At 40.3% G+C, this 25,894-nt stretch overlaps 2 protein-coding genes and 1 long non-coding RNA gene across 5 annotated transcripts in view; 1 reads left to right on the plus strand and 2 right to left on the minus strand.

Annotated features, from left to right (window-relative positions):
* LOC122170959 (centriole, cilia and spindle associated protein) lies at nucleotides 1-12,124 on the plus strand. The gene is made up of 3 exons (XM_042838284.1): nucleotides 1-295; nucleotides 4,924-5,231; nucleotides 8,179-12,124. The coding sequence occupies exons 1-3, from the start codon at nucleotides 16-18 to the stop codon at nucleotides 8,350-8,352; spliced, it is 762 nt and encodes a 253-aa protein (XP_042694218.1). The 5' UTR covers nucleotides 1-15; the 3' UTR covers nucleotides 8,353-12,124.
* Nucleotides 1,509-6,037, minus strand: LOC122171190. Its single transcript, XR_006171937.1, has 2 exons — nucleotides 4,988-6,037; nucleotides 1,509-4,577 (listed from the first exon to the last, which is right to left on the minus strand). It is a non-coding gene; the product is annotated as an uncharacterized LOC122171190 (long non-coding RNA).
* RAB4A (RAB4A, member RAS oncogene family) overlaps nucleotides 6,231-25,894 on the minus strand; it is a 27,332-nt gene continuing 7,668 nt past the window's right edge. For 2 of the 3 annotated variants that reach the window (XM_042838520.1, XM_042838398.1), the window contains 7 exons: nucleotides 25,127-25,207; nucleotides 24,467-24,581; nucleotides 23,454-23,516; nucleotides 21,231-21,385; nucleotides 20,167-20,262; nucleotides 17,651-17,811; nucleotides 12,874-16,312 (listed from right to left, as the gene is read on the minus strand). In XM_042838520.1, coding sequence (XP_042694454.1) covers nucleotides 17,696-17,811; nucleotides 20,167-20,262; nucleotides 21,231-21,385; nucleotides 23,454-23,516; nucleotides 24,467-24,581; nucleotides 25,127-25,207 — 626 coding nt within the window. In that variant the 3' untranslated portion in view covers nucleotides 12,874-16,312; nucleotides 17,651-17,695. Of the gene's footprint in view, nucleotides 6,433-12,873; nucleotides 16,313-17,650; nucleotides 17,812-20,166; nucleotides 20,263-21,230; nucleotides 21,386-23,453; nucleotides 23,517-24,466; nucleotides 24,582-25,126; nucleotides 25,208-25,894 lie in introns of those variants that run through there. The other variant, XR_006171906.1, reaches the window with a different exon arrangement.

The raw sequence follows: 25,894 nt of genomic DNA on the forward strand, positions 1-25,894 counted from the left end.
CCTCCCGGCCCCGCCATGGTGGTGCCGGCGCGGCGCGTGAAGACGGAGTACATGAAGCGCTTCAAGGAGCCCAAGTGGGAGTCGTGCGGCGCCTGCTACCTGGAACTGCTGCGCTACCGCCTCAGCCGCCGCCTCCTGGAGCAGGCGCACCGGCCCTGGCTGTGGGACGGCTGGGAGCAGGACAGCGTCGGCGGCAGCGGCAGCAGCACCGCCGGGTCCCCCTCGCCGCCGGGAGCGGGCAGCCCTCCGCCCGCGCAGGAGGAGGAAGCGGCGGAGGCGGAACGGGCCGGCCCCGGTAGGAGCGGGGGGATGGCTGGGATGGCTGTGGCGGCTGTGGCTGTGTGCCTCCCTGGGAAGGCGCGGCCGGGTCAGGTGCGTGGCCGTGGCTGGCGGGGGAGGCCCGGCCCTGGTGGTGCCGCAGTGTGGGCGAGCTGCTTGGGGTTCCGCGTGCAGCGAATAGGGCGAGAGTATTGCGCGTCCTGCTCTGTGTGCTGTAGAGAAATCTGGGCCGGGAGCTTCTCAGGGAGAAGCCTATCCGTGAGCTGCGGCTGTGGAACCTCAGGGACCCGCAACGCTGAGAAGCTGGGCGTCCCTTTAAAGAAGAGCGTTGTGGTAACTCATCCTGACTCACAGCCGCTTATGTAAACGGTTGCCATGGGAGCAGCGCATCCCTGCAATTATATAAGCAGGTTCTCTGGCGAAAGCGGCAGCACCAAGCTAGGCTGTGTGCCAGTGACTGGCACACAATGTTACTGCTTCCCTGGACCTGCGTGTGACATTCTTTTGTCTTTGCTGAACACTGGGTTCCTGCTGATACCCGAGCTCTGTGGTCTTGGTTTTGCAGTGAGTCAGTAACCCTGAGTGAGCGTAGAGATGCAGTCCTCACAGCAGCGTGGGCCTGTGTGCCACCCGGCTGTTATATGCCTGCTAAAATGCTGTTGAGCTGACACACAGCTCCTCAGTGTTGGGAGAAAATGCCAAGGTGACAGGAGTGGTTAGGGATGCTCTTAAGAACAAGGTCTATTCGAGTTGAAGGAGCTGAGGTACGCACAGATGCTGGCTGCCAGGGTAAAACACTCCATCCCTCCAAAGCCATACAGTGATGGGAGCAGCTCACTGGGATGAGACCAGGCCAGAGTTCCTTGGTAGCTTGATTCCATTGAGGTCTGCTTTAGCAGCAGGTAAGAAGTTGTTAGTTGCAGATGTGCTCATATAAGCATATTCTGTAGTCAGTAATGGTGTGTGTGGTCTGGTTCTGGCACGTGTGGATGTCTCTTCACCTTTGCTTATCCTAGCCAGCAGTACTGACCTGAGCAACGCGGAGGCTTTAGGCAGCAGTAGTAAGGTTTGTGGCTGCTGTAAGAGAGTACCTGATTCTTTCTGAGGTTCTTCCCATTTACTATGGGAGGGAAAACCTGTATCTGATCTTCATGTCTTTGCAGAGTGACTTTCTGCAGGCATTTTAAAAGCTTTAGCAGAAGATCTAAAAGCAATACAGCTTTAGCAGCTGGATTAAGTGGAAATTTATTGTATATTCATGGACAGCTTACTGTACAATCAGAAAGCAAGCGACTCGGTATTAAGCAATTATGAAGGTGCTATTTTCTTTTGTTCAGTGACTTCATAATTAAAAAGCACAGAGGATATAACATACAAACCACCACCCCGTGAATCTTTCATTATTAGACTGCTTGTTTTCTGAAAGGACTTAATTACACTGAAATGCTGTGGGAGCAGTGAGTGTGCTAATGTCAGTGATGTTTTTTGTCTTCTGAATCTGACACCCACCCACATGCTGCAGCATCCTGGTTGGGTTGTTACCTGGCTACTGATGCTTCTCTCTCTTCTGGAGGGAACCAGATTTCTGCTAAGAGTTTGTGGCGGAGTGTGCTTGGCCAGCAGTAATGTTGCTGAAATCACACATGCAGTGTTTTTCTTCAAGAAACAATTACCTGTTTTGTGTGGTGTTTTTTTTTGTTTTTTTTTTTTTTTAAACTTAGACTGCTCTGTAGAATGCATTTGGGCCTGGACATGATCCAGTAAAATCCTGACCGAAATCAACTGGTCTAGTTGACACATACTCAAAGCTGTCAACCCCATGGTCTGGTAAGTGAATGACAGGAGCTCTTGGCAGCAGTACTGCAAGCAAACCTGCTCCTTGTGAAATGATACTGTTGCACACACATCCAGGATTAGGCCATCTTTCCAGCCTTATTATGACTTTTTTGCCTTCATAGCACTTTATACAGAAGTTTTAAATGACAGCAGTGACAACTTTGTGTCAAAACAGTTGCCACACAATAGACTGGATTAGTGCATCTGGGTAGAAGACCCAGTCTCAAACTTGTTCCCTGATCTGTCATGATGCTGTAGGAATGCTTGCTGACCCAGCTGCCCAGGGAGTGGTGGCTGATGGTGGAGAAAACGACTAACAGTGTCAGTTCAGGAATTTACAGTGATTCAAGGATACTTCAGTGTCTTTTGGGTTGAAACAAGTTTTGCTGTCAAGTCAAGCTAGGTACAACTTTCTTCAGCTGGTGAATCTAATCAACTCAACTGCTGTGTTGCTGGTCACTCAGATACTGTGCCAGTGCCTCACATGAGACTGATCTTGAAGCAATGCTGCTGCAGCCTGTTTCAGCTGTAGTAAATAGTAACTATTTTCTGCCCAGCTGTAGTCAGTTAGTGCCCCTCTTCAGGCCTTGAAGACCTGCGCAGTTGGGACCTGCTCAAGCTGTCATGGTGTGTAGGAGACTGCTTGTTTGGTACCTGTTCTGGGAGCTGGTGTGTTTGAACAGGGTAGCTCTCGAGATGACTGGGAGCAGTTAAGATGACCCAGTTTTTCCTGCTTTATTACAAAATGCTTCCAAACCTGAGGTAGTAAGGGGCAAACACTTCTATGTAAAGATAGTAGCGCTGACCTCTCAGACTTGTGTATCTGACCAGAAGGTTGGTACCTCCAGCAAGTCAGCAGAGCCTTTGCCTTGGAGGTCTCATCAGCCTGGTAGAGCATGCACAGCTTTAGAAGGCGGGGAAAGCACCATCAGCTCCTCTTCAGGCCACTGGAGAGGAGCTGTTATGTAAGTTGGGTGATGCAGGAGGACTCAAGTGACCTCTTCTGGGCAGGAGCTTTCTACTGCTGTGTTGGGTGGGCCTGGCAGCCTGGTTCTGCTGCTAAGCACTTAATCCCCTCCTGTCCAGTGTGCTCTGTTTAGCATCCATGATGCGGTTTTTAAATGTTCCTAGCTTTTTCCCTATGCTGGCTAATCCCTGTAATGCCCCAGCAAGTCAGTTGAGTTTCCTTTTCTATTCGCAGCATGCATTTAGCAGTGCCTGCCTGAGCTGGCACACTATGGGGGAAGGAGATAGATTTTGCTGACAGTTGGGCTTCCTGAGTAGCTGGGTTTGGTTCCTCCCTTGCTATAACTGCTGCTTTTCTCCTTGCTGCAAGGAGTGCCTAGCAAAATAGCTTGGATATAAATTGTAATTGGCTGTTTAAAGCATCCACCTTGTACCTTCTGAGTTTTATATATGTGAACTGTGGGAGTGAGCTCATTAAAATACCTGCTGTAATAGCAGGTGCACGTAAGGTGCCAAAGTATACTCTGGTATACAGCATTTACTGCAAGACTGTACAAGATTCTGCATGCCACTTAGTCATATGCTTTTATAGCTATTTTGGGACAAGTTGGCTTCATCATTTCTGCACCAGCTGGGACTGTTATCTGAGCGAGCTGTATCCAGGCTTGTCTGTTGCCTTGAAGTAATAACTTAAAGCTATGCTCCCAATGCAATCATGGAGACTCCCCTCTTTTCTTTAATTTGAAGGCTTTAAATGCCATCTCTGTTCTGCTGTAGACATGGAAGGTTTTTCCTTGAAGGCAAGGTTTGACATACCAAAACAAAAGCACTCTTATCAGATTCAACAACAATATGCCTTCCTTCAGTGTCTTTCTGAAATATCACTGCAGTGCTCAAAAAAGTGCTCAAACCAGTGGTGTGATATGCAGAAGGAGGACCAAACCAGTCCCCTCTTAGGAGTGGCAGCGTAGAGAAACTTGTGGGTAATAAGCTTTTGCAAGGGAATACCTCTGTGCTGCAAGGATCAAAAGCACTACTGGATTGGTAATCAGTGTGCTAGGTAGGTTATGTCTGTTCTGGCAAAGCTGGCTGGATGCTGTAATGAAACTAAAGCAGTGTCAGATTGCTCATGCATGAAGGTGATTTGCTAAATCAAAGCAATTAGCATGAATGATCCTTGTTGTGTCGTACGGATGGGCAAGTCCTTCTGCTTTTAATGACAGTACTTAAGTAAAATTTGTTATTGTCTGTGGTCAACACTGCAATATGCAAGCAAGCCTTAAACTAGATTATTTCATTCAACACCAGTGCAGGAATCTTTCCATAACCAGTAGCATCATACTCCTCTTTCCTCTGCACGCAAACAATCGATGCCTGTATGAATAATCAGGGAGTTCGAAAAGGAATCACTTCTTTCAGTCAAAGCTTATAGTATGAGAGATTATTCTCTGGCTGGCAGCATCTACCTGCTACTTAGCAGTCCATCTGCTTGCTGTCTGAAAGATAGAAGGATGAAACAGTGAAGAAAGGAGAGCACTGGAAACAATCTTAGTGCATGTACAGCACTGCTTGGAGCTATTAGGCATCTGTAGCCTCACTAGTGAAAGGTGTGTTTAAATGTGGCAGTATTGAAGGACAGGCTTGAAAATACTGGTTGCTAAAGAGTGAAAGCATTTAAGCAAGGCATGCCTCTAATGCTAAGGAATTAATGACTTCTTTCTTAAAAAAAAAAAAAGCACAGTTTTCTTGAGAGATCTTGAGATCTGTACTGAGAGGGGCAGTGCAGATTAAACAATATCATGTTGTCATTGAAACTTAAAGCAGAACTTAATTTTTTTTCAGAAAAAGAAAGACAAGATCAAGAAAAGCATCAGAAAGAAGAGCAAGAAAAAACTGTAGAACATACTTCCACAAAGGAAGCAGATAAAACTTCCACGAAGGATGCAGATAAAACCAGCCGTACAGGACGACGTCCAAGCCAAAGTGCCTTGTCCAGTCGTAACGATCGAAGATCAACCAGAAGTCCTCAGAAGACAGATGGACCAAAGGAGAATAAACATCCATTTGCTCTCTATGGGTGGGGAGAAAGACAGACAGATACTGGAAGCCAGAAAACTCACAATGTCTGTGCTTCTGCTTCAGTGAATGAAGTAAGTAAAAGCTGCTGTTTAAGTGAGAGAACTGACTTAGTGCCTGGAAAAGACATTGCTAGTATCTAGATAAAAACTTTTCAGAGGTTCTTTTATTTGTGATCATGTAGGGAATTGTAAAGACTTTCAGCAGCCTCTGTGTTTTGCTGTAGTGATAGTGTCCTACAAATACTAGCTTGCAGTTGTGCCAGAATGAAGTTAGGGGCTTATTCCACTCAGTTCCTTTGAACTGGTGTCATTGTTACAGGTTTAGTTGTGATTGAGACTGTACATGAATTCTTTCAGATAGCCCTTCTAGGCTGTGGTGTTTTCGTGTGTGAAAAGGCCTTCAAAGTATCAAAACCCATGTCTGGATGCCTAGTTTGGGGTGCTGCAGAATCTTCTGATGGGTTTCCCAGAGATGGGCAGTTTTCCATCATATCCATTTGGGTCTGTAACAGAGCGTTTTCTTGGAAAAAACAGCAAGTGAGTTGTTTTGAAGAGACAGAAATGGCTTTTCTTTCTCCTCATCAAAATGAAATAGTAGTTGCCACATTAAAGGCCTATAGGTACAAGAATACAATGGAGGACTGAATGCACAGAACTTCTAGGATGCATAGAACCCTTCTACCTCTAGGAAACGGAGGTTTCATCAGGCAGGAACACATCTGCCCACAGCTGTGATAAACAGTGCCATAAGAAAAAGACAGGTATGGGATGAAAGGTGATTGATGCCACTTCTAGGTTGAGTATTGGTTATGTGCTGTATAATCAATGAATATTAAGATGTTATAATTATGAAATAAACTAGAGAGTTTGGCAAAGCAGATAATGATAATGAAAAGAGGATAGATAGAAAGCTTACCTGTATCCTGGGCTCACTTACAAAACACCAGTAGAGGTGGTCTCCAGATGAGATCCTTCCGCACTGGTAGCCAGCTCTTAAATAGGTCTAGGAGGGGTGGAGCCTGGCTCCACCCCTTCCGGCAGCACAGCTGAATTGCCTTCAGCTGTGCTCCTCTGGCTGACCCATGGCTCGCCTCAGGTGATCAATCAGAGGTTCAGGCCGTGACTCAGCAGTTCCCATACATGTGCATTCATACTGGTCACAGCAGGTATCAGCATTTTCTAGTAGAGTGTGCTTCAGGGGTAGAGCTGTGATCTGTAGTCCTTTCTAATGCAGCTGTCATTGAAGTTAACATCTTCGTATGGCAGTCGAGAACTTGGGTTAGGTATGGAGGGAGAAGCAGAGGAAAGCAGAGAAGTATACTTCAGCTGTTGATAGGTCTGACAGTACAGTACTGTCATTAGGTTTACTGCTGTAACTTCATTTAATACTAAAGATGCTTGGCATGTCCAACCTGAGTAACTTTTAACTGTTTATTTGTCTTGAACTCTCTGCGTTTTACTAATACTTTAAGAATCTGATTAATGCTTGGCTATCTTGTTTCTGACTATTTCAGTGCTACCAGCAAAACTGGCAGTTCAAAACGTATTTCTGCATTCTGAACAAGAGAAAAGCAGCAGGCAGTTAGCACCAAGCATCCCAAAACAGGCAGGTAGATAAACATGGGTATAGTGCTGGGCTGTGAATAAGCAACTCTTTCTGCAGCAGTATTCAGGAATAGGAGCCCCAGTGTTTCACTGCTAAGTTGTCCAGCAGGCTGTTTCAGCATGTTGCCAGTGGGGAGCTTTGGTAGCAGAGCAGGCTGTCAGTGTCTGATGGACTGCAGGGCTGATGTAAATATTAGCACAGCAGCACATGTAAAATTCACGTGGCCATGGGCAACAAAAGAATTAGGTTCTAAAATGTCATTTCCTTATTTAACAAGAAATGATAAGTTTGGAGTGCTAAAACTGATCTTTTCAGTTCCAGAACTCTCCTGGTAAGATACACTGATTCACTCTTTCCAGCATCTTGTCATTGTCATACTAGTAATGCAGAACCTGAATCTATGACCCAAGACATCTGAAGCCTGACTTCCAATGGGCTGTTCTGGAAGGGATTTCAAGTGTAGTCTTTTTTTCTTTCTGGATGGCTCTCCTCTTAAGGAAATAAGATGGGTCCTGTAGCTTTTGAAACAAGCTGCTCATCCTGGTAATGGGTGCTGTTACTGGATCAATAAGCTTAGGTCAGTGGTGGTAATGGCTGACTGATGCTTTGCTGAAGCCTGACATATGTTGATGTCCAACTTGAGCATTAACTGATGCTTTGAAAGACTTTTACTAATACTTGTACTAGAAAGAAGGGTACAGAACTCTAAAGATCAGGTCTCTGGATTGTAGTGAATGGAACGACTCCTCTGAAACACTTCCAGTTATCTCGGCCATGCAGGCAGCACTGCCACTAGTGATGCTTCTGTAACGAAGGTCTGCTTACTGCCTGGTTAGGTTACTTTTCCTGAATATTTTCAAGTTGTTACTCTTATCTGACATGGGAGATCTTAAAATCTTGTGATAGAAATCAGCAAGCATAGAGGTTGGCTCTTGAGACCATAGTTAAGGAAATTTATATAATTTCTTAACACAAAAACATGTATTTCTGTGGCATGTTCTGAAGATTAAGAAGCTCTTAAGTGCCTTATAAGGAGTCTATAACAACTGATCGTAGTACTGAGCTTAGATTGTTAAGGGTTGCTTGGGTGTACTGAAGGATAATTAAGAATTCTAAACAGTAGCAAGATGAGAAAGCAGGTTATTGAATGTCAGAGTAAGATTAAGACAAACATTTTGAATGTTTACGTACTTAGCAGCACAGAATCAGAAAAATGCAGAATAGAATTTGAGGCATTTATTTAATGGAAATGCACATGACTTTTGGATAGTGGTGCAAATTCCAGAGGTAAGTTTTTTGGTAGCAAACTGTTTCTTCACACTGGGGGTAGGGATGAAGCGGAGGTGACCCTTGACTTTGCTGTGAGGTTCCTAGTCCATTTTCCTGCTTGTAATGCTAACTCTGATCTTCTAGATTCACGAATCTGCTCTACGAGCGAAGAACAGGAGACAAGTGGAGAAAAGGAAGCTTTCACAGCGGCGAGTACGATCAGCAGAGGCAGAGAAAGCTTGGCGGATAAAGCCTTCCCCACCAGATAACCCCTGGATGACAGAGTATATGAGATGCTACTCGGCCAGAGCTCGGTGAATTTGGATTCAACTTGGGCATCTTCACAAGAAGTTATGCATATCAGGACACTGGTGCAAGGAACCAAACCATTTATGCAAGGTTTTTATAGGGAGTTTCCAGCTGTTGAAATATTTGTTAAAGTATTTTTATCTTGGCTACCTACCTCACAGTGGGGTGTCTAGTTGGAGCCATAACATTTGAAGAGGCTTTTAAATATAGCTACCCAAATTTTTAAACAATTCCCCTTTTGGGAATCTTTCTAATGAGTTTCCATTTACTTGTTTTGAGGGGGAGGGGGGCTTTGCATACTGGCAATCAGAACAAACTCTTATTTTATTGATATTGGTTATGAATAATCTGCCCCTTACTTTTAAAAGATCTAAAGTCCTCCAAACCACAAGGAGGTGGTGCTGGGAGGAGGGAATGGGAGGAGGAGAGGGAAGGGAGGGGGAACTTGAAAGGTGTGATGGAGGTGCCTTTGCATTTATTTTATTAAGTCAATACTTGTACCAAAATAAATATGTTAAAATGGGCAACAGAAAGGCAAGTGGGTGTGGTAAGCAGCACTATTGGGTGTGGATGCTTCAGACAGACAAATGCCAAGTATTGTCTGCATACAGAAGCTTCAAAAAAAAATTAGTACATCTGCTGATTCTTAATTTTCATTGCTGCTTTCAAGGTTATCTGTAATAAAATACTAACTTTCAGAGCAAGAAACAGCTGCAGAATTATTGTGCTGTTGCTGTACCTGTTGCACTGAATAACTGATAACGACAATCATCATCTGACAGCTGCTGCTCAAAAAGCAGCTGCTTGTTCTATGAGTATCAACTTGGCACCACTGTACTGAGCTTGTGGTCACACTTATTCTGTGCTTAATCATGTAAATGCTGGTTTATCAGAGCAGGCTGGCTTCTGTTTAGTGAAGTCTATTTTTTATTACTTATGAGTATCTATCTATGCTCAGTGGGGTTAGACTGCAATATGTATTCCATTTGGTGGTACTGTATGAGTGTGCTAAATTAGAGGCTTTTAACTTAAACCATTTTTGATAAAATTTAGATGAAGTAGAGGAGCCTTAGCCTTCTGCACATAACTCCTCAATAAGGGGGGGTGAGAGCGAGGGGAGGAAGGAGATGGTATCCTTCAGTAGAGTACGAAATGGCGTTTGGATGCTTTCACTTTGTAGGTCTTTCTTTTACATACACTGTCTGTCAAACCTACAGTGATTTTTTTAAACTCAATCTGCTATGAATGATTTGTCTGAAAATTGAGCTTTAGGCAGGTGACTATGGTTATGAACTTCAAGTTTAGTTCAGATGTGCTGTGTTTGTTATATATGTTGTTTACCTTGCTTTAACAGTTTCGAAGCTTGCTTTTTACAGACGAGACCATTTCTCACAGGAAGCGCACTTAACACTGCTGCAGCAGAAGCCTGTGCTTCACTACCCAATCTCATTGAGTCAGCAGGACTAGAACCCCTGCTGCAACAGGGGCAGTTAAAATGCTTAGTGAAGTCTGATTGTTGATCTTCAAGTAATTGTGGGAAGACAAAGTACTGTTGCCTTCTAATCTTATATCAGTAAGATGGAAATTAAGATTAAATAAACCTTTAATAAGAAGTTTTAGAGTCTGTGAAATTATAACCTGATTTTTCAAGCATATAACTTTAAAAATCCAAACAGCTCACGTTCAGGATGCCTACCAGAGATCTTGCACTTGTAAATCTCAGAAAGTATGGTTGTCTGATCCATGAAGAATGACTATTCCAACTTCTCAGCAAAGCACAGTTTAGAACTTCCTAAAATTTCAAAACAGCATTCCAAACTGAGGTGAAATTATCCAACAGGATGTTTTTATTCCACATGAGATTTTTATTTCTTTGTATACCATTTTTCCTATTTAAACATACTTACAGCAGCTATTTAAGCTGCTTTGATGCTGTTTCAGTTCAGAAATCTACTCTAGTTTTGAACAGTATCAAAGCACTCAGTAGTACCTAACAGCCTTGTTGTTGTGTGGAGCACCACATACATACACACCTTTGTCTTTGTGGACTTCGTGTAACTGGCAGATGAACTATGTGCCCTCTGCATTTTGTTGCATTATGCAGGTTCCTTGGTGGGACTCGTCTTGCCCTACTTTCCATGCCAGTTTCTAGAGTTCCCACTGAGAATGGGGTGAGCCAATAATCCTGCCTTAAGTACTCATTCTTGGATAAGCTGCATTTCCTATTAGATTTCAGTTGCAAGGTTTTAACAGTTTTCTGCCTTGGATACTGGATACCAAGCCTGAGAAGTCTCCAACTTGGTCATGATCTGCAGAACATTAGAAATATGTTCAACACCATCTGGACAGCTATGTACTGAGGAAATACTCATTTTTATCCTTGTCTAGATAAGAGCTGTTCCCCAGCAAAAAAAAAAAAAAAAAAAAAAAAATTGTTAGACAGTAGTGGCAGTAATTGGGTTATGTGAGTCACGCTTTTTCAAATGGTCTATAGCTGAAAATAATCTTGATTGCTATGTTGCTACTATCTTAATTAAGAAACATAAGGCCTGAAGTGAGGGGCAAATTATTCTGCTGAGTAGGTAGCTTTCTTACATTTGGTATTTGCCTTTTTTGAAAGAAAAAAAACTAAGAGGCTTGCTTAGACTGTGTGAAACAGTATAGTCCTGACCACTCCAAGTTGTGTATGCAGAGTATTTGATATGCCAGGCCAGAGTCTGGAAAGTCACTTTTGTGTTTTGACATGAAATTTGATGGAGTCTTTTTTTAAAACACAGAAGCTGTAGCTGCATTTCATAGATTGATAGAATAGCCTGTTTTGCATTAAATTTAACTTGCTCAAAAGTGGAAAACTTAGTGAATGTTTACAATATCAATTAAGAAAGTTCTGACTTGTCTTGCAACAGACTGTTGAATTCAGTCAAGTGATGAAAACCTGTCACACCTGTTGTACAAGTAAAACTTTGTAAGAACATGGTTAATACACAGTTGTCCAGTCTTCATGAAAGTTTACTCCTTCCAGTTTCTGAAAGCACTTAGCTAAATGAAATGAGACCTGCACAATGTGTAATGCTGCAATTTAACTGTAGTGTTGTATAGATTAGTGTTTACAATGTGAAATGTTGCAATGAAAACTGCATATGAGTGTCCCTGTGAAGTACGGTAGCATGCTTGTTCACTCAATGCTGTCACATTCTTTGCAGCTATGAATTCCAGATTTCTTTACTGGAAGTCTGAAATAGTCAGGGTGATATTTAATTTAGATCCAAACTTAACTGTTAGGAACAGACCTGAATTTCTGGTAAATAATTCTATCAAAGATTAATGCATATTAATCAAGTTTCACTATGTGGGGAAACATATCTGCCCTTCTAACTTTTTAACATGCAACTGAATTACAAAGGTCTCTGAGTCTCTCTCTTTTTCTTTAACCATGAGGACCAAAAGCTAGCAATCTGAGGAGCTGTCCAGTAAACCTGCATGTGCCAACTTACCTTCACTTTCTGCACTCAGCAGCAAAGCCATATGTAGAGCCTGACTTAACACCTTGACAATAGCACCTATAAAATTAGGGGTAGAAGAGAATGGGAAGCTGCCTCAGCTCCTGTTAGCACTGGATTCACTTTAAAAAAAATATAGGGGAAACAGCATCTAAGCTTGAAGTAATATGTGGTGTTTTTTTTTTAAGGTTTTTAATAGTACTTGTTTTTAATGCTTCTGTATTGTCTATATTTAATAGTGTGGTGTCAATTTGTATATGTGAATAAAATGAGTGACCGTCTCTTGGCTGCTTATAACTGTTATTTTTTGGCTCTCAGCTGTTAGAGGGTTCTTACAGACCGTGCACAAACTATGGTTTCTGGTTCTATGCCCTCCCTATGAGAAAAGTGACTAATGCAACTCTTTACCCAACACCATTCTTCTATTCTGCCTGTAGTACTCTCTCAAATTCTTAATACCTTTTCCTTACAGAGAGGTCAGCTGTGCTCTCAATCTGAGTTGCCTGTTAGTCTGGAAAAGTTCTAAGAGCAAATACAGGATTCAAGTTGTATAAACATCTTCTCATAGCTTTTAAAAAAGCATTTCTCACTTCTGAAATAAGGCATTCCAGGAGCTCTAGGGACATCACTGTTTAGTGATCTGAAGCAAGAAGACAGACAAGCAACGTACAAGGCAACTGGATGTAGCTTCATAGCCCTGACCTCCTCCAGGATGTGCTACTGAAAACACACCTTGCAGTTGCTTCCTCTCTAACCCAGGGGGGAAGCAGCAGGGTGCCAGGGCAGGGGCCTGCCTGTGCAGTGGGAGGCCTGGGGGAATCTAGTGCCAGCAGGGACAGTGACTTCCTCGCTCTGTTGCTGTGAAATACACTCCAGCAGTACTCCACTCTCATACCTGCTGGTACTTTCCCAAACACTAACTCCACTATAAATTCAGCTGAAATATTCTTTTCCTGACTATCTAACAGTTTGTCTTGGGGACTTCATTCATGTAACTGTAGTACAAATAAATAGAATATGCTGTAGCACCCCTAGAAAAATTAAGAAAGACTCTTTATTTCTTGTTAGATACAAGCATGAAATGGAATATAAGCCAGTAGCCTCACTGAAAGGCAAAACAGATTTTAATAAGACATTTAGATCTTCTAAGGGACTGGAAGAGTTGAAACTCTGTATTCAGTAAATCCTAGGATATGGCTGCCTGGAATTAGTTCACATAAAATTAAGCCATTTTGCTTTGGTAAATTAATTTTACACTAAAAGGCATATGCAGTTGAACATATATATCACTTAATATTTTCATGAGCTAGGTTTATTAAAGCTTGAAATTGATTCCACAGCTGTTATGGGCATGTTTATTTTTAGAAATAAATTCTCAGAGGAGAACTAGTAAACAACTAGTAAACTGTTGCTTATAGTATTGCTTCCCAAGTATTGCCCTCTGGAATTTCCATTTTAGAAGGTTTCTTTTCAAAATGTCAATGAGATGCAGCATGGGGGTGCAAGACTACAAAACATTAACCTGGTTAAGTTGCACTAAGGTAGCAGGAACAGGTATTTAAAGAAATAGTAAAAACCATGTCAACTGATTATAATGCAAGTATTTTTTCCTTCATCCTGGGAAGAAGACAGCATAAGACAAGTTGTTACCAAACAATGAAACTGCTTCCTGCTGCTTAACCATATGAACCAGTATAAAACAGAGAGCCAATTTGTACATAAAGGAAAAAGGAACAGAAAATGTATTTTTTTAAAAGTCAGGAAAAACCAACCACACTTCAAAGTCCACGTTTCTTTCGTTAGGGGACGATTCAGAAGCAACAGAACCACTCCCCTTATTCTTCAAACTGCTAGCATAATAATAAAAGTAAGTTTTAATCAAGTGCCAACTCCTGCCTTCAACCACTTTAAGTGACAGAGGGGGAGACCTTTAGCTCTGTGCTATGGCAGAACTGGTAAGTGCTCAGCCTTCACTTTATCAGTGTACCAAGAAATCTGATTAGATGAAGGGGAAATGGATTCCTCTATTATTTTTTCCAGCATTTCACTAATGGTTTGGTGTTTCAGAACTGACATATTCCCCTCACTCTGCATTTTTGCTAGAGTTCAGGAGGATGGCAAAACATCACAGTTGAACAACAGGCCATTTGGACTGGTAGAGAAGCTAACTGCATCTAACCTCTACTTCAAGGGACTGCTTTTGGTACCTCCGTCTGGTTTTGGAGTAGTGGAAGCCAAATTAAGTTATTATGACTGACAGGTAAGGTCTATTCAGAGTTCTTTCTTTTATGTCCCTGTAAATTGCAGAATTAAGATGCCTCAAAAAAAAAAAAAACAAACCAAAACACTGAATTTTATCAAGAAGAGAATATGCCTTAGGAAGAATTATTATTAGTTATGCAACAAATCTAAATCCTGAATAACATAGGACATAGCAGAAAGCTCTAACAAGACTTCGGACTCTACAGTCTTTTAAAAACTTACTGTGTACTGGAAAAGTCTAGGGTTAATTATTTCATATTTTTATTTCAGAGATGGCCAAGGTATATCATTTTAAGACAAACATCCATTTGAAACAAAAATGTCAGGACAATTATTTTTTCCACACAATTCTAATTCTATGAAAGATGGAATACCGTCTTCTCTGTATCATCCTTGGTTTGCTTGTGTGCTTTAACTGCCCTCTAAGTCACAGCAGCAGTTCAGTTTTCTGATTTAGTTTTTAAATATGCACCTGACACGCGTCCCTTAAAAATACTCATATATAGAAAATAAAGCATGTTTTTCCTTGGAATTTTCATACTGTTTTCTGATGAGATAAACTATTTTCTGTGTTTGCTTGCATTCGCTTGCATTTCCAAAAAGACTTCCAATTTCTAATTACATAAGGAACTAAGTAAAATCATCACTAGCAATTTATATCCATACAACTGAACTATCATTTCCCTTGTGACAACAGTTTGAGTTCAGATAGCTCCAGAAACACTTTCCACAGCTCCTTATCTGACAACGTGAAAGCCGTATCTCTTACCTGATCATACATACTACTCATGGTTCTGTCCTCACGCTTAAGCCCTCTGCCAGTCTATTCTGTCTCCAGCTGAGCAATGACAACAGAACTCTTAGTCCTCACCCCGTATCTCCTTCTTGCCATATAAGAAGGCAGAAGGGAAGTATGAATTGCTTGAATAAGAAATGAAGTCAGCACTAAGGCTGATGTTTCCCCGATGAGTTTCACAGGAAAAACGAACTACACCACCAGCATCTTTTTCTTTCTTCCCTCATATGAGTCTCCTGGAAGCAATGTTGACAGCGTTACGTACCATATTTTCCCCAGAAGTTCAAAAGGTTGGACTCCAGCAAGACAGACTCTTCAGTTCCTGATTTTGAAGTCTACCTTTACCATCCAAGTTCCCAATTGTATTTTATAAATGTTTAAGATACCAGTATTCTAAATCATACATTCGGGATACTTTAGAAGAACCAACCTGGGTTCAGTTTGTACCTCACAAGGCATATTTCAGCAGAAATCAATTTTCCTACAGGTGATTGCTTAGTTAGCAATCAGAGGTTAATAGAACTCCTACTGTGACAGGTTTCCGGAAGCCCGTGCCCAACACCAGATGTACAAAACACACAGAAGATGCTCAATTCTGTTCACATATACATACTATCTTCATGACACCAGTGCTATACAAAACGTCAGAACCAAGAAAAAAGTTTCAAAATCCACATCAGTTAACAGCCATTTGAGAGACTTACGTTCTCAACATAAGTATGTTTTCCTGAACTGTTACAGTTTGATAGAAGTGCTTCAAAAGATGATATATAAGAATTTTGTTAAAACAGGTGAACTTCAATAAAAACGACTTTTCCAACTTGATGCACTGCCCAAAGCAAGCAACCAAAACTAACCCCATATTGAGAACCAGTCATAGAAACACCTTGTCAGAACGTGGCAAAAGAAATGGGGGGGAAGCGTGGGGGGAGAAAAACAGCCATCCCTCACTGACACTGCCAGTGGTTTTATAATTCATGGCATAAATATAAACTATTATGCAACAAACATGACAAAGTCTACTTCAGTTAACTTTTAGTTTCTACAATAAAAAAATAAAATATTAAACTGTTGTAGTGCAATGTTCTATCATCATATATATATATATATATATATCATGCTTTGTAAATTTACTGTTACATTATTTACAGTATATAGTAACGCTTTCAACTAAAGGTGAAATAAAAATAGGTAATGGAAAACGTTTACATACAGGTATTACTTTAACACTTCCCACTGAGTTAGCAGGCTCCCTTTGCAGGCTTGTGCCACATGAACATTCCTGCTCCACACCACATGATGCACCTCTCTGTCAGCAGTGGTCTGCTCTGGCTGTACACAGCAGAAAGATGGTTTTCAAAACTGCACAGCTTTCAAGCTTTATTTCTTCAAACACCATTTGTATGGACAGCTGAAAAATACACAAGAACTCCACTGTTTATTTACATCTGATCAATCTTGGAAACTCAATTGCTGAAATAAAGATCAATAGACAGCTGTAGAGCCATATATAACTGGACTAAATGAATGCCCTTTTATAGCAGTTTTTCAGTTGAAGAAAGCTGCTGTATGAGGAGAAAAAAAGGCAGGAAAGCAGTTCAAGGATTCTTATGCATTATTTAAAATTCTGAGATTTAATTGGGAGCTAAGCTCTCGGAACAGAGAACAAAATATGAGAACATATAATTTAACACTGCTTTATTTAACATTCTGCAAAGCTTCTGCTGGCAGTCTGAATAATGCTGGTGGACACTGTCCAAACTGATAAAAATGAAACAGGCAAAAAATATGTAGTAACTATACTTCCAGTAATAGTTTCATTTGATATTGCAGCCCTCAAGTTAGGAAAGTAAGACTGAAAGTTGTTAAAATAACTTAATTACACAGCAATTTCTTAATTACCTTCTTTAGTGACTGAGGGGGGCAGGGCTGCCCTAACAGCCCTTAATAATATCCCTGAATACTGAAACATATCTAAGAACAACTCTTTATAAGAAAGGCTAACCATCAAACTCTTCTTGGGATCAGGCTTTACATCTTTCAGCCGTCTTCTATTATGCTGAAGTGAGGAACAGATTATTCCTTTGCTCTGTTCAGCATCTCTAGGGCACTACACCTACACCACAGGCTGCAGTAGCCCAAGAAGAGATGCTGTAGATAACAACACTGCCTAAGCAGCAAATATTGCTGTTCCCCAGTTGATATTTCCACTTGAGGTAGACAGGAATCAGAATCACTCTGGGCCAGTTTTAGGCCCAGATGTCAGTGGAAGTCTGAAATCCAGTCTTATCTTTCATTTTCCAGTCTCAATATTTAGTGAGATTGCATTTTAAAAAAAAAAAAAAAAAAGCTATATAAGAGTTTTGGATAAGATAGTGCCCCATACATTTTATAAATTCTTGTTTCTAATAACATTTGTTCATTATACTACGGAAATTATCGATTTTTTCCTACAGTGCATTAGATAACTATTTGAACTTTAATGCATTCCAGAGATACTGAATTCCAAAGTGTTATCCACAGTATTACTCAGTAAAAATTCATCAATATTTCAGAAGGAGCACTGCTTGTGCTTTGGTGGACAGACAACAGAAGTACAGAAACAAACAACAAAGAAATTAATTCTACTGTGCATTATTTCACTAGATTCCACAGTGCTTTGCAGGCTGTGAAAAAGCCAAGCACTTGATACGGCATATTTCTCAAATATGGTAACTCATGAAACGCTCCAAGATTTCTGTCATCTTACCTTCTGTATCTAAAGTGAGTATTTTGGATTTTGTGTTTTGCTTCTTTAACACCCACATTCCTGAGCACTTTGTGCTTGTGCTCTTCGTGGTGATCTCAGCTGTCTCAAGGCAGCATCTCCATACTGTATACCTGAGCCCATTCTTTCTGGATCTAATTCTCCTGAAAAGAAACAATGTGGTCACAGGGGATAGATTACTTGCAAATAATACATACCAATTTAAATGACAGTATCAGAAACAAATATGTAATGGCACTCTGCTCTGGTTATGGAGAGATCTACTGCAATTCTGTTTATTTTTAGGCAACTTCAAAACTATACCATTTTATCCTGTAATTTCAGCTGTGGGTCCTTAATGATAATGACAAAGCAGCTCATTGCTGAGCTAGGCTGCAACAGTAAGTGTTTTTCCACTAACTACTTCTTAAAAAGGAAATGCCCAAAACGTGTTCTGCAAATACTGTTTCATGTTGAGACACATGCTTTCAGATTCTACTATGTAAGGAAAGAAGCACTGCAAATACACCAAGCCAAACAAAAATGGATCAATCTCAGAGTCCACAAAGCACTGCCCAAGAAGAAATGGCTTCAGCCTTCCCTGCTTCTGTTGTCCACTGTTGTAACTGCTTTACTCCACACCCTGTGCCTTCAGAAGTTTCCCTACAGATCCACGGAGAACTGGCCGAAATTAGAAACAACTAGTTAAAATAAAAAATACCCCTGAATAATTCAGATCAGTTCTTCAGGTTCACTGCATATATCTACTCCCTCTGTGAGTTAGGAGATGACAACATGCTGAGCATGACACCAGCTGAGGGTAGGGCTACTATTCAGAAAATACCATGGGTAAGCTAGAGGACAGCAGGAATCTTGTGAAATTCAACAACTACACACACAGAGCCTTTTATCTGTGACAGAACAAGGCCAAGCACAGGTAAGGCCGGGGACCAACTACTTAGGTAGCAACTCTGCAAAAAAAGAACCAGGGATCTTAACAGACAAAGTGACCACGAGATACAGCATGCACTTGTGACAAAGGGTAAATAATGCACAGGGCTGTTACAGCATGACTGTGGCCAGCAGGCTGATGGAAGTGATTATTTTGCTCTACCTGGCACGCTCAAATCCACACAGAATCATCCAGAACATCTAGAACCCTGTGTTCATTTTTGTATTCCCCAGTAACAAAGAACCAGAACTGGAGAGAGTCCAGGAAAAGACTGCTGTGGCAGCTGCAGGCTCAAGCTCAGTATGTTCAAAAAGAAGCTAAGGGAGCTGTGTTTGCTTAGCCTGGAAGACAGAAGGCTAAGAGGGAATCTACATCTATGATTGCATGGTCTTATGGATGTGAACACTAGAACCAGACTGCACACAGAAATAATAAAAGAAGGGGTAAGAAACACAGCCTGCACAAGGAGAATTTCTGAACACAAGGGAAATGAAAATGTCACTGTATACTTCAGTCAGCATTGAAACACACTGTCCAAAGGGGCTGTGGAACCTCCAGTCTCTGAGCATCTCACAGTGTGCTTCAATATGCTGTGTGCAACTTGTTTTCACTTTGAAGCTGAATCTAGAACAGGAGGCCGGACCAGAGAGCTCCAGTAGTTCTCTCCAGACTCAATTTTTTCATGATTCAGTGCATGACTGCTGATAGAAGGGACAGGACAAGCAGCTTACAGAAAGCTGGACTTATTTCTGTTATGGTAATGCCTCTTTATATCAGTTATGGGAATACTAACTAGCCAAATGCTGCTTTTTGTTGTTGTTTTTGCTTTTCTTTTCTTGTTTTGTTGGGGTTTTCTTATTGTTTTGTTTAAAATGAAGGAGGCTATTTGACATTGATTTTGATGCAGTAATGAGGAAATTTCTATGAAAATATTGTACTACTTTTTTTTTTTGTTGTTTGGCATTCAAAATGAGTAAGAAAAAATGAGAAAAAAATCAGAATAACAGATTAGCTCTAGTGACACAGACACATCAGAGCCCATTTCTGACAAAAGCTTGCCCACTTGCACTGAGAAGTTTCTGGCATATTTCTAGATCTGCAGAAAGAAAAATGACTTCAGCTAAGGCCAGGAAGGTCACATCAGAGAAACACAGTTGCTAGGAAACATCCCTGGTATTTTGTGTTAAGTGTTCAAATTCTCTTCATCATGTTGCCTGCAGTAAATGAGAAGCAGAATTAAAAGTTATGCCCTTACATCATGTTCTTCTTCTGCTTTGTTAAAGCTGTCTAATGTCAGGCTTCACTGTTGTATGCACATAATCCACAGAACATGCAACCTACATGCTGAGCTCACTACTAAGGTAAATATTGTACATCCACAATCCACCTCTCCCTCTTTTTAGGTACACAGATCTTACCTGAATGTTCATTCCTGTTAAAACATACAGCTATAAAACAAATGGGTTATATTACCACAACTAAATAACTTTAGATGTTGATACTTAAACACATGCTTTAAGTTTCTAGGAAAAAAAAAAAGGTTAAAGTAATATTAATTTCTGTTTACCTGATTCAATTTTATTGAGTATTTTTCTTGCACACTGTACAAAGGCCTCCTCAACATTTTCCCCCGTCAGTGCGCTTGTTTCCAAAAACATCAGCTCTGCATTGGACACCAGAAAAACAATCTCAAAGCAAGCCTGGAACATCTGATACAGCAAATCAAGCATGAAAATTAATAGAAACATTTTTTCTTAGACTTGTTGAGAGCTATCCTCCAATAGCATGGTCCTGAAACAGTTACTTTGTGAAAGCAAAACTTCTAGACACACAAAAACTTCCTCTAAAACTTCAGAAATATAAAAATTAAGACTCTAAACACAATTACCTGGGCTGCACGTGCAAAAACAGCACATGAAAACAAAGTACTTCCTATAGGCTCCTGTTATAGGCTTCCTATAGGCTCCTGTTAACAGAAAGCTATTTGCAAGAGAAAAGCCAGCAACAACAGTAAAATACATGGTAGAAAAGACCCGATAATCAATTTATAAAATAAAGAGAGACTTTACTGATAGTAGGACTGCAGCACAAAGGTCAGACTGGCTTCAGCTGCTACAGAAACATGCCTCCACAGACTGAAAATTTTGGACACTACAGATCAGTTTTCTGGATCCACACCATATATTGAACTTTGTTTACCACGAGTTGGCTGCTTTCAACTGCAGCCAACCCCACTCCATCTTGACTATGATCTGGTTTTTAGCATCTTGCAGGCTTTCCAGGAAACCTTACTCTGTATTTTCTCTCCAGCTCCTTGGTTGCAAGGTAACAAGAAAAGTCATCTTACATACTCTAAGGAATATGACACCACATGAAGATATTCTTTAAGTAGCAGCTCTGAATGGAAGAATCATCAATAGCAGGACAAATAGTACATGTAGTTCTTATTACAGGCACTGTCTTCATGTCTCCCTCAGAAAAGATAACAGATACAGCAGACCAAAGTATTCTCTAGTAGCAAAAAACCAACCAAACAAACAAAAAAAAACCACCCAAAAACAACAACAAAAAAAAACTGTTTTAAGTACTAAACATCTTTCAGCATTACATGAAGATTTTTTTACTACTTACCATTTTCTTGTGCAAACCGGGATGCTTCTAGAAAGGTTACTTCACGATCTGCATCAAGATCTTTTTTATTTCCACACAGTATTATCACAATATTTTGACTTGCTAACATTCTTGCATCTGTCAGCCAATTAGTGAGAGCATTGTAGGTTTCACGGCTGTGATTAAAAATCCCCATGTTAGAAAATGCTCATTTCTAGCAAGCAGATCACTGAACTAAAACTTTTGAAGGCAAATCTACATTACTGCCAAGCCACAAGACTGTACTAGTCAGACAAGTCACCTACACACCTCAATTACACCAACAACAAACTGGGGAGAGTACCAAGTTCCTTCAAGAAACAAGAAGGGTAAAGTTCTTAAAAAGCAAAATCAAATCAATCACAACCAAACCCAGACAATTTCTTTCCAGCAGCTTCTCTCTCTGAAGTCGAGAAACACTGTGTAGTCTGCTGCTAGAGCCTATAAAGGCAGTACCGCTCAGCTCACTTCTCACAGTGCTTATGAATGTTCTGCTCCGCCACTGCCTTAATTCCTTTCATTAGACAGTCATTCTGATTAATAAATTATCATCTAGACACCAGGACCCATGAGCTGAAACACATGAAATCCCAGCTGCAGCTCCTAAGAACTTTGAAAGCGAGATCTCTTCTGAAGCATCACTAAGATGTTTTGGAGTGGCAACCCACTGTTCTCCAAAAGGGGAACAGATGATTAAACACACATATAGCTCACGGTGCATTTGGCTACACGTAGCCTTTGAGAAGCAGTAGCTTACTTCTTATTGATGCAAAATGCCCACAGATTGGAATAAAAATAAATAACAAGATACTTTGTTAATGTGAAAGGCTAAAATTTGAAGTGCTAATCTAGTTTCAGCTTTCTGTGCACAAAATTTAGGAATAGTGATGAGTTATTAATATGGAATTCAATAATTAAGTTCCAGATGGTATTATAAGAATTAGCTATGCTAATGGAGAAATGCAGGCCTGAAGTATCACATTTGTTTTAAGACCAAAAACATCACAGGCATTTATCCTGCTCACATTATAGTGGTGGGCAAAGCTAAAACCATCAAGACCGACTGACAAATAAGGTCTGCTGAGCTCAAGCACAAAACACTGATTTTGAAGAGTGCTCAAGGGAAAACAGTACAACAGTACACTCACAGGAAAAAAAGCAATACATACAGCGAGTCATCATTAACCAACACAAAGCTTATCTGATAAGCATTAGTCTATCAGGGCCAGAAAAAAAAAAGAAAAAAAAAAGCAGAAGTGTGCAATGCTAAGGTATTCTACTGGCTGCCTACAACATTAAAACAAACAAAAAACCCACAGCAAACAAACAAGATTAAAATATTTTTGGGCCATAGTTACAGAACACATGGGTAAAGCTAGCTTCTCCAGATGATGACCTGTTACACCAGCACACTAATAAGCAGCTTCCACAGACGCGTGCTACCTTACAAGTGGCTATATTACAAGTGGCTTAAGACTGCTCTAAATTTCTGTTGCACACCACCAGTGTCAGGTTATTTGTTTTCAAGGACATGAAACCGAGAAACACAGACCAGTTCAGAGGTTTGTTTATCTCTTTGGAAAACCATGAATGCAAAATACAGATAAAAAACACAGTAACAAGACACGCAGTGATCTTTTCTCAGTTTATTCAGTTCCTAACAGCTGTTGTTAACAGTCTTCCTGAGCCACTGGCTGCACATAGTCTAGCATGATTACATCTACTGGTGGGCCAATTCCTACATATTTGTCTAACCCCCTGAGCCTTTGTACATTTATGGCTTTAGAATCACAGAATGGCCTGGGTTGAAAAGGACCACAATGGTCATCCAGCTTCAACCCCCTTACCTGTGCAGGGTCACCAACCACCAGACCAGGCTGCCCAGAGCCACATCCAGCCTGGCCTTGAATGCCTCCAGAGATGGGGCATCCACAGCCTCCTTGAACAACCTGTTCCGGTGCATCATCACCCTCTGGGTGAAAAACTTCCTCCTAATATCTAACCCAAACCTCCTGTCTCAGTTTAAAATAATATGTCATGTAAGCAAGTTCCAAGGCTTAGATATGCACTAAAATAGCAATACATTTCGTATTTCTTTTCTTTTTGTCTATTCTCTGTCAGAGGATTAGATACATGGGAGGGATTCTAGTTACTCATTAATTGTTTCTGACAGCCAATAAACCAAAGAGGAGCTAGTTTTCTTACCTGGTTATATCATAGACAAGTAAAGCACCTGCAGCACCTCTATAGTAACTTCTTGTTACAGATCTGAAATATAATTGACAGATAGATATACATTTTTGTTGTATATTTTGTTTAAAGTCTAGGTTTCATGTATCTACTGTATTATATAAACAATTATCTTTTTTTTTTTGATAAAAATAAAAAAGTGATTTTAATCATAATGCAGCAGCAAAAACTTGTAACTAGGCTTTCGATGACAAGATGACAAGTTTTCAAGGAATGCAGTCATACAGTGATTTCTGAAAGTCTATTCTGATCCATGTCCTGCTGAAGATACATTTGAAATACGGCCTGACACAGAACTGGGAGCTGCTGGTGGTAATTGCTCAGCTTTCATGCCACAGTTAAGTTATGTTTCATCTTTCAGCAGTAAAGGGAGAGTGAAGTAAATGCCATTGAACAACTTAAGACTCCTTAAAAAGGAAGCAAAGAACACAAAGCATTCTTCAAAAGGTAGAGTATGAATTAAAAACAGACTGCTAAGTATGCTAAGTTAATCTTAAAAACAAAAGGCTCACATGGATTATAAAAAGTACCCGAAGAAAATAACCTGCACATCTGTAAATGCATTCAACTTAAAGGAACATCATTTTTATGAGCCTCTAGAACAAGCTCCTCACAATCTCATGGTATCTAGCCAACAGACTGGAGACATCTTACTGCATATCACTGCCTGGCTTTGCCTGTTAGAGGACAAGTATTTGGACTGCAGTCCATTCCCCAGACTTTTACCACTGCGCTCACCCTTGTTAACCATTGGTAGCTCTCTATACTCTGTAGACAAGCAAAACAGACCCCCCCCAACCAATAAAAAGCCTCTGAGAGATAATATTTGACTGCAAATATACTCAAACACATGCCTTCTTTGCCAAATTTGATATATGCCTGCTTTTAAGCAGGAATAGATAATACCCACCATCCAAAGTAATGATTTAACAAGAAACAACATTTAATAAAACGGCTGAAAAGGGTACCTGAATCTCTCTTGTCCTGCTGTATCCCATATCTGCAATTTCACGTATTTACCACCAACATTTATGATCTTTGAACCAAATTCCACTCCTATGGTATGATTTGAATCATCTTTAACTAAAAAAAAAAAAAAAAGAAAAAAAAGAAAAAAAAGATGAAAAACAGATTTACTATTTGAAGAACATTGGGAGTGAATAAGTAGTTTTCATTAAATCCAACGTAGGTGCAATTAAAATTTTCCAGTGTTCAAATGACAAACTACTACCTGAACAAACAAAATCAGTGCAGCTATTGCCATCATGCAGAAAAAAGATTTCTTACAAGTTTTGAACATCCCACTGAATTAAAAATTATTACTAGAATGGCCTGCCTTAATCATATTATTACGGCTGATGGAAAAACAACATTTTCTTCAATTTTGTTTTCTAATACTGCACGGCAATTTAAAAAGAAGAAGGAAAAGCAGAGCACAAAATGCCAGTCTTTTCCATGAATATGCAAAATATGTTTGTTTTTTCATGTTAAGACACTACTGCACACATTCTCAGCAGTAAGTTTCTTGATTATGCATCATAATCTCAGAGCTGTTTCTCAAGAGAATTACAGTTTGGCTGAGGAAGATAACCCTTTAGGGAACTCTTGCTGCGCTCACATATACTTACATTTCTTTTCAATAAATTGGTGTAGTAAACAGGATTTTCCAGTCCCAGCATTTCCTATGACCAAGAACTTAAACAGGAAATCTGAAGATTAAAAAAAAAAAAAAAATTGCTAACTTTTAGTGATATTAGAAAGTGAGAGCAAAGAGTTACTTGTTTATGGAGATACAAGAATGACAACCGGAGATGAAAATGATGGAATCAGAAGGCATCTGGCTGACTTTTCTACCAGCAACCTACTTTATGGGTAAGTAAACTATTAGCTACAGTCAGTACAATTGCCCTCTATAACAACATCAGCTCCAACAAAACCCAACAGACCTTTCAATACTTGAATAATCTGAAAAAAAGTGGAATGTGTTCTCTACAAATTTACTGGCAAGGCTTTTTTATTCTGGAATCTCTGCTTTTGTGTTTCTTCCATATGGCAAATTAAGGAAGTTATTTCTGGCACTTCACCTACTTAGGTGCCATTGACATCAGCGTTCATTTAGTAATGGCAATACTCAAAATCTCTTTTGTCTTGTTACAGACACCACTTTGATACTACCTCTCCAGTTTTGCTAACCGTCGAAGAAAGCTTCCTCGTCTCATCATTCTCAAAGATTTGCACTGATAAACTATGATAACAATGCTTACAATTACTTTCCCAACTATTTATTTTTCTACCAACAGCATCCTTTTTACAGTCATCTTTACAACTTTATTGCATCATTTCTATTATAAACACAGTAGGTCTCCAGAAGACAACAGATAAGCATGCAATGAAAA

Source organism: Centrocercus urophasianus, unplaced genomic scaffold (genome assembly GCF_019232065.1).
Source record: "Centrocercus urophasianus isolate 14NV4802_14NV808 unplaced genomic scaffold, USGS_Curo_1.0 seq_10, whole genome shotgun sequence".
Taxonomy (NCBI): Eukaryota; Metazoa; Chordata; class Aves; order Galliformes; family Phasianidae; genus Centrocercus; species Centrocercus urophasianus.

What these genes read in the sequence shown, in the direction of transcription:
- LOC122170959 (XM_042838284.1), top strand. Translation starts at nt 16, where the DNA reads ATGGTGGTGCCGGCGCGGCGCGTGAAGACGGAGTACATGAAGCGCTTC. An exon ending in GGCGGAACGGGCCGGCCCCG is followed by an intron (nt 296 to 4,923) that starts GTAGGAGCGGGG and finishes ATTTTTTTTCAG; the next exon opens with AAAAAGAAAGACAAGATCAA. An exon ending in CTTCTGCTTCAGTGAATGAA is followed by an intron (nt 5,232 to 8,178) that starts GTAAGTAAAAGC and finishes CTGATCTTCTAG; the next exon opens with ATTCACGAATCTGCTCTACG.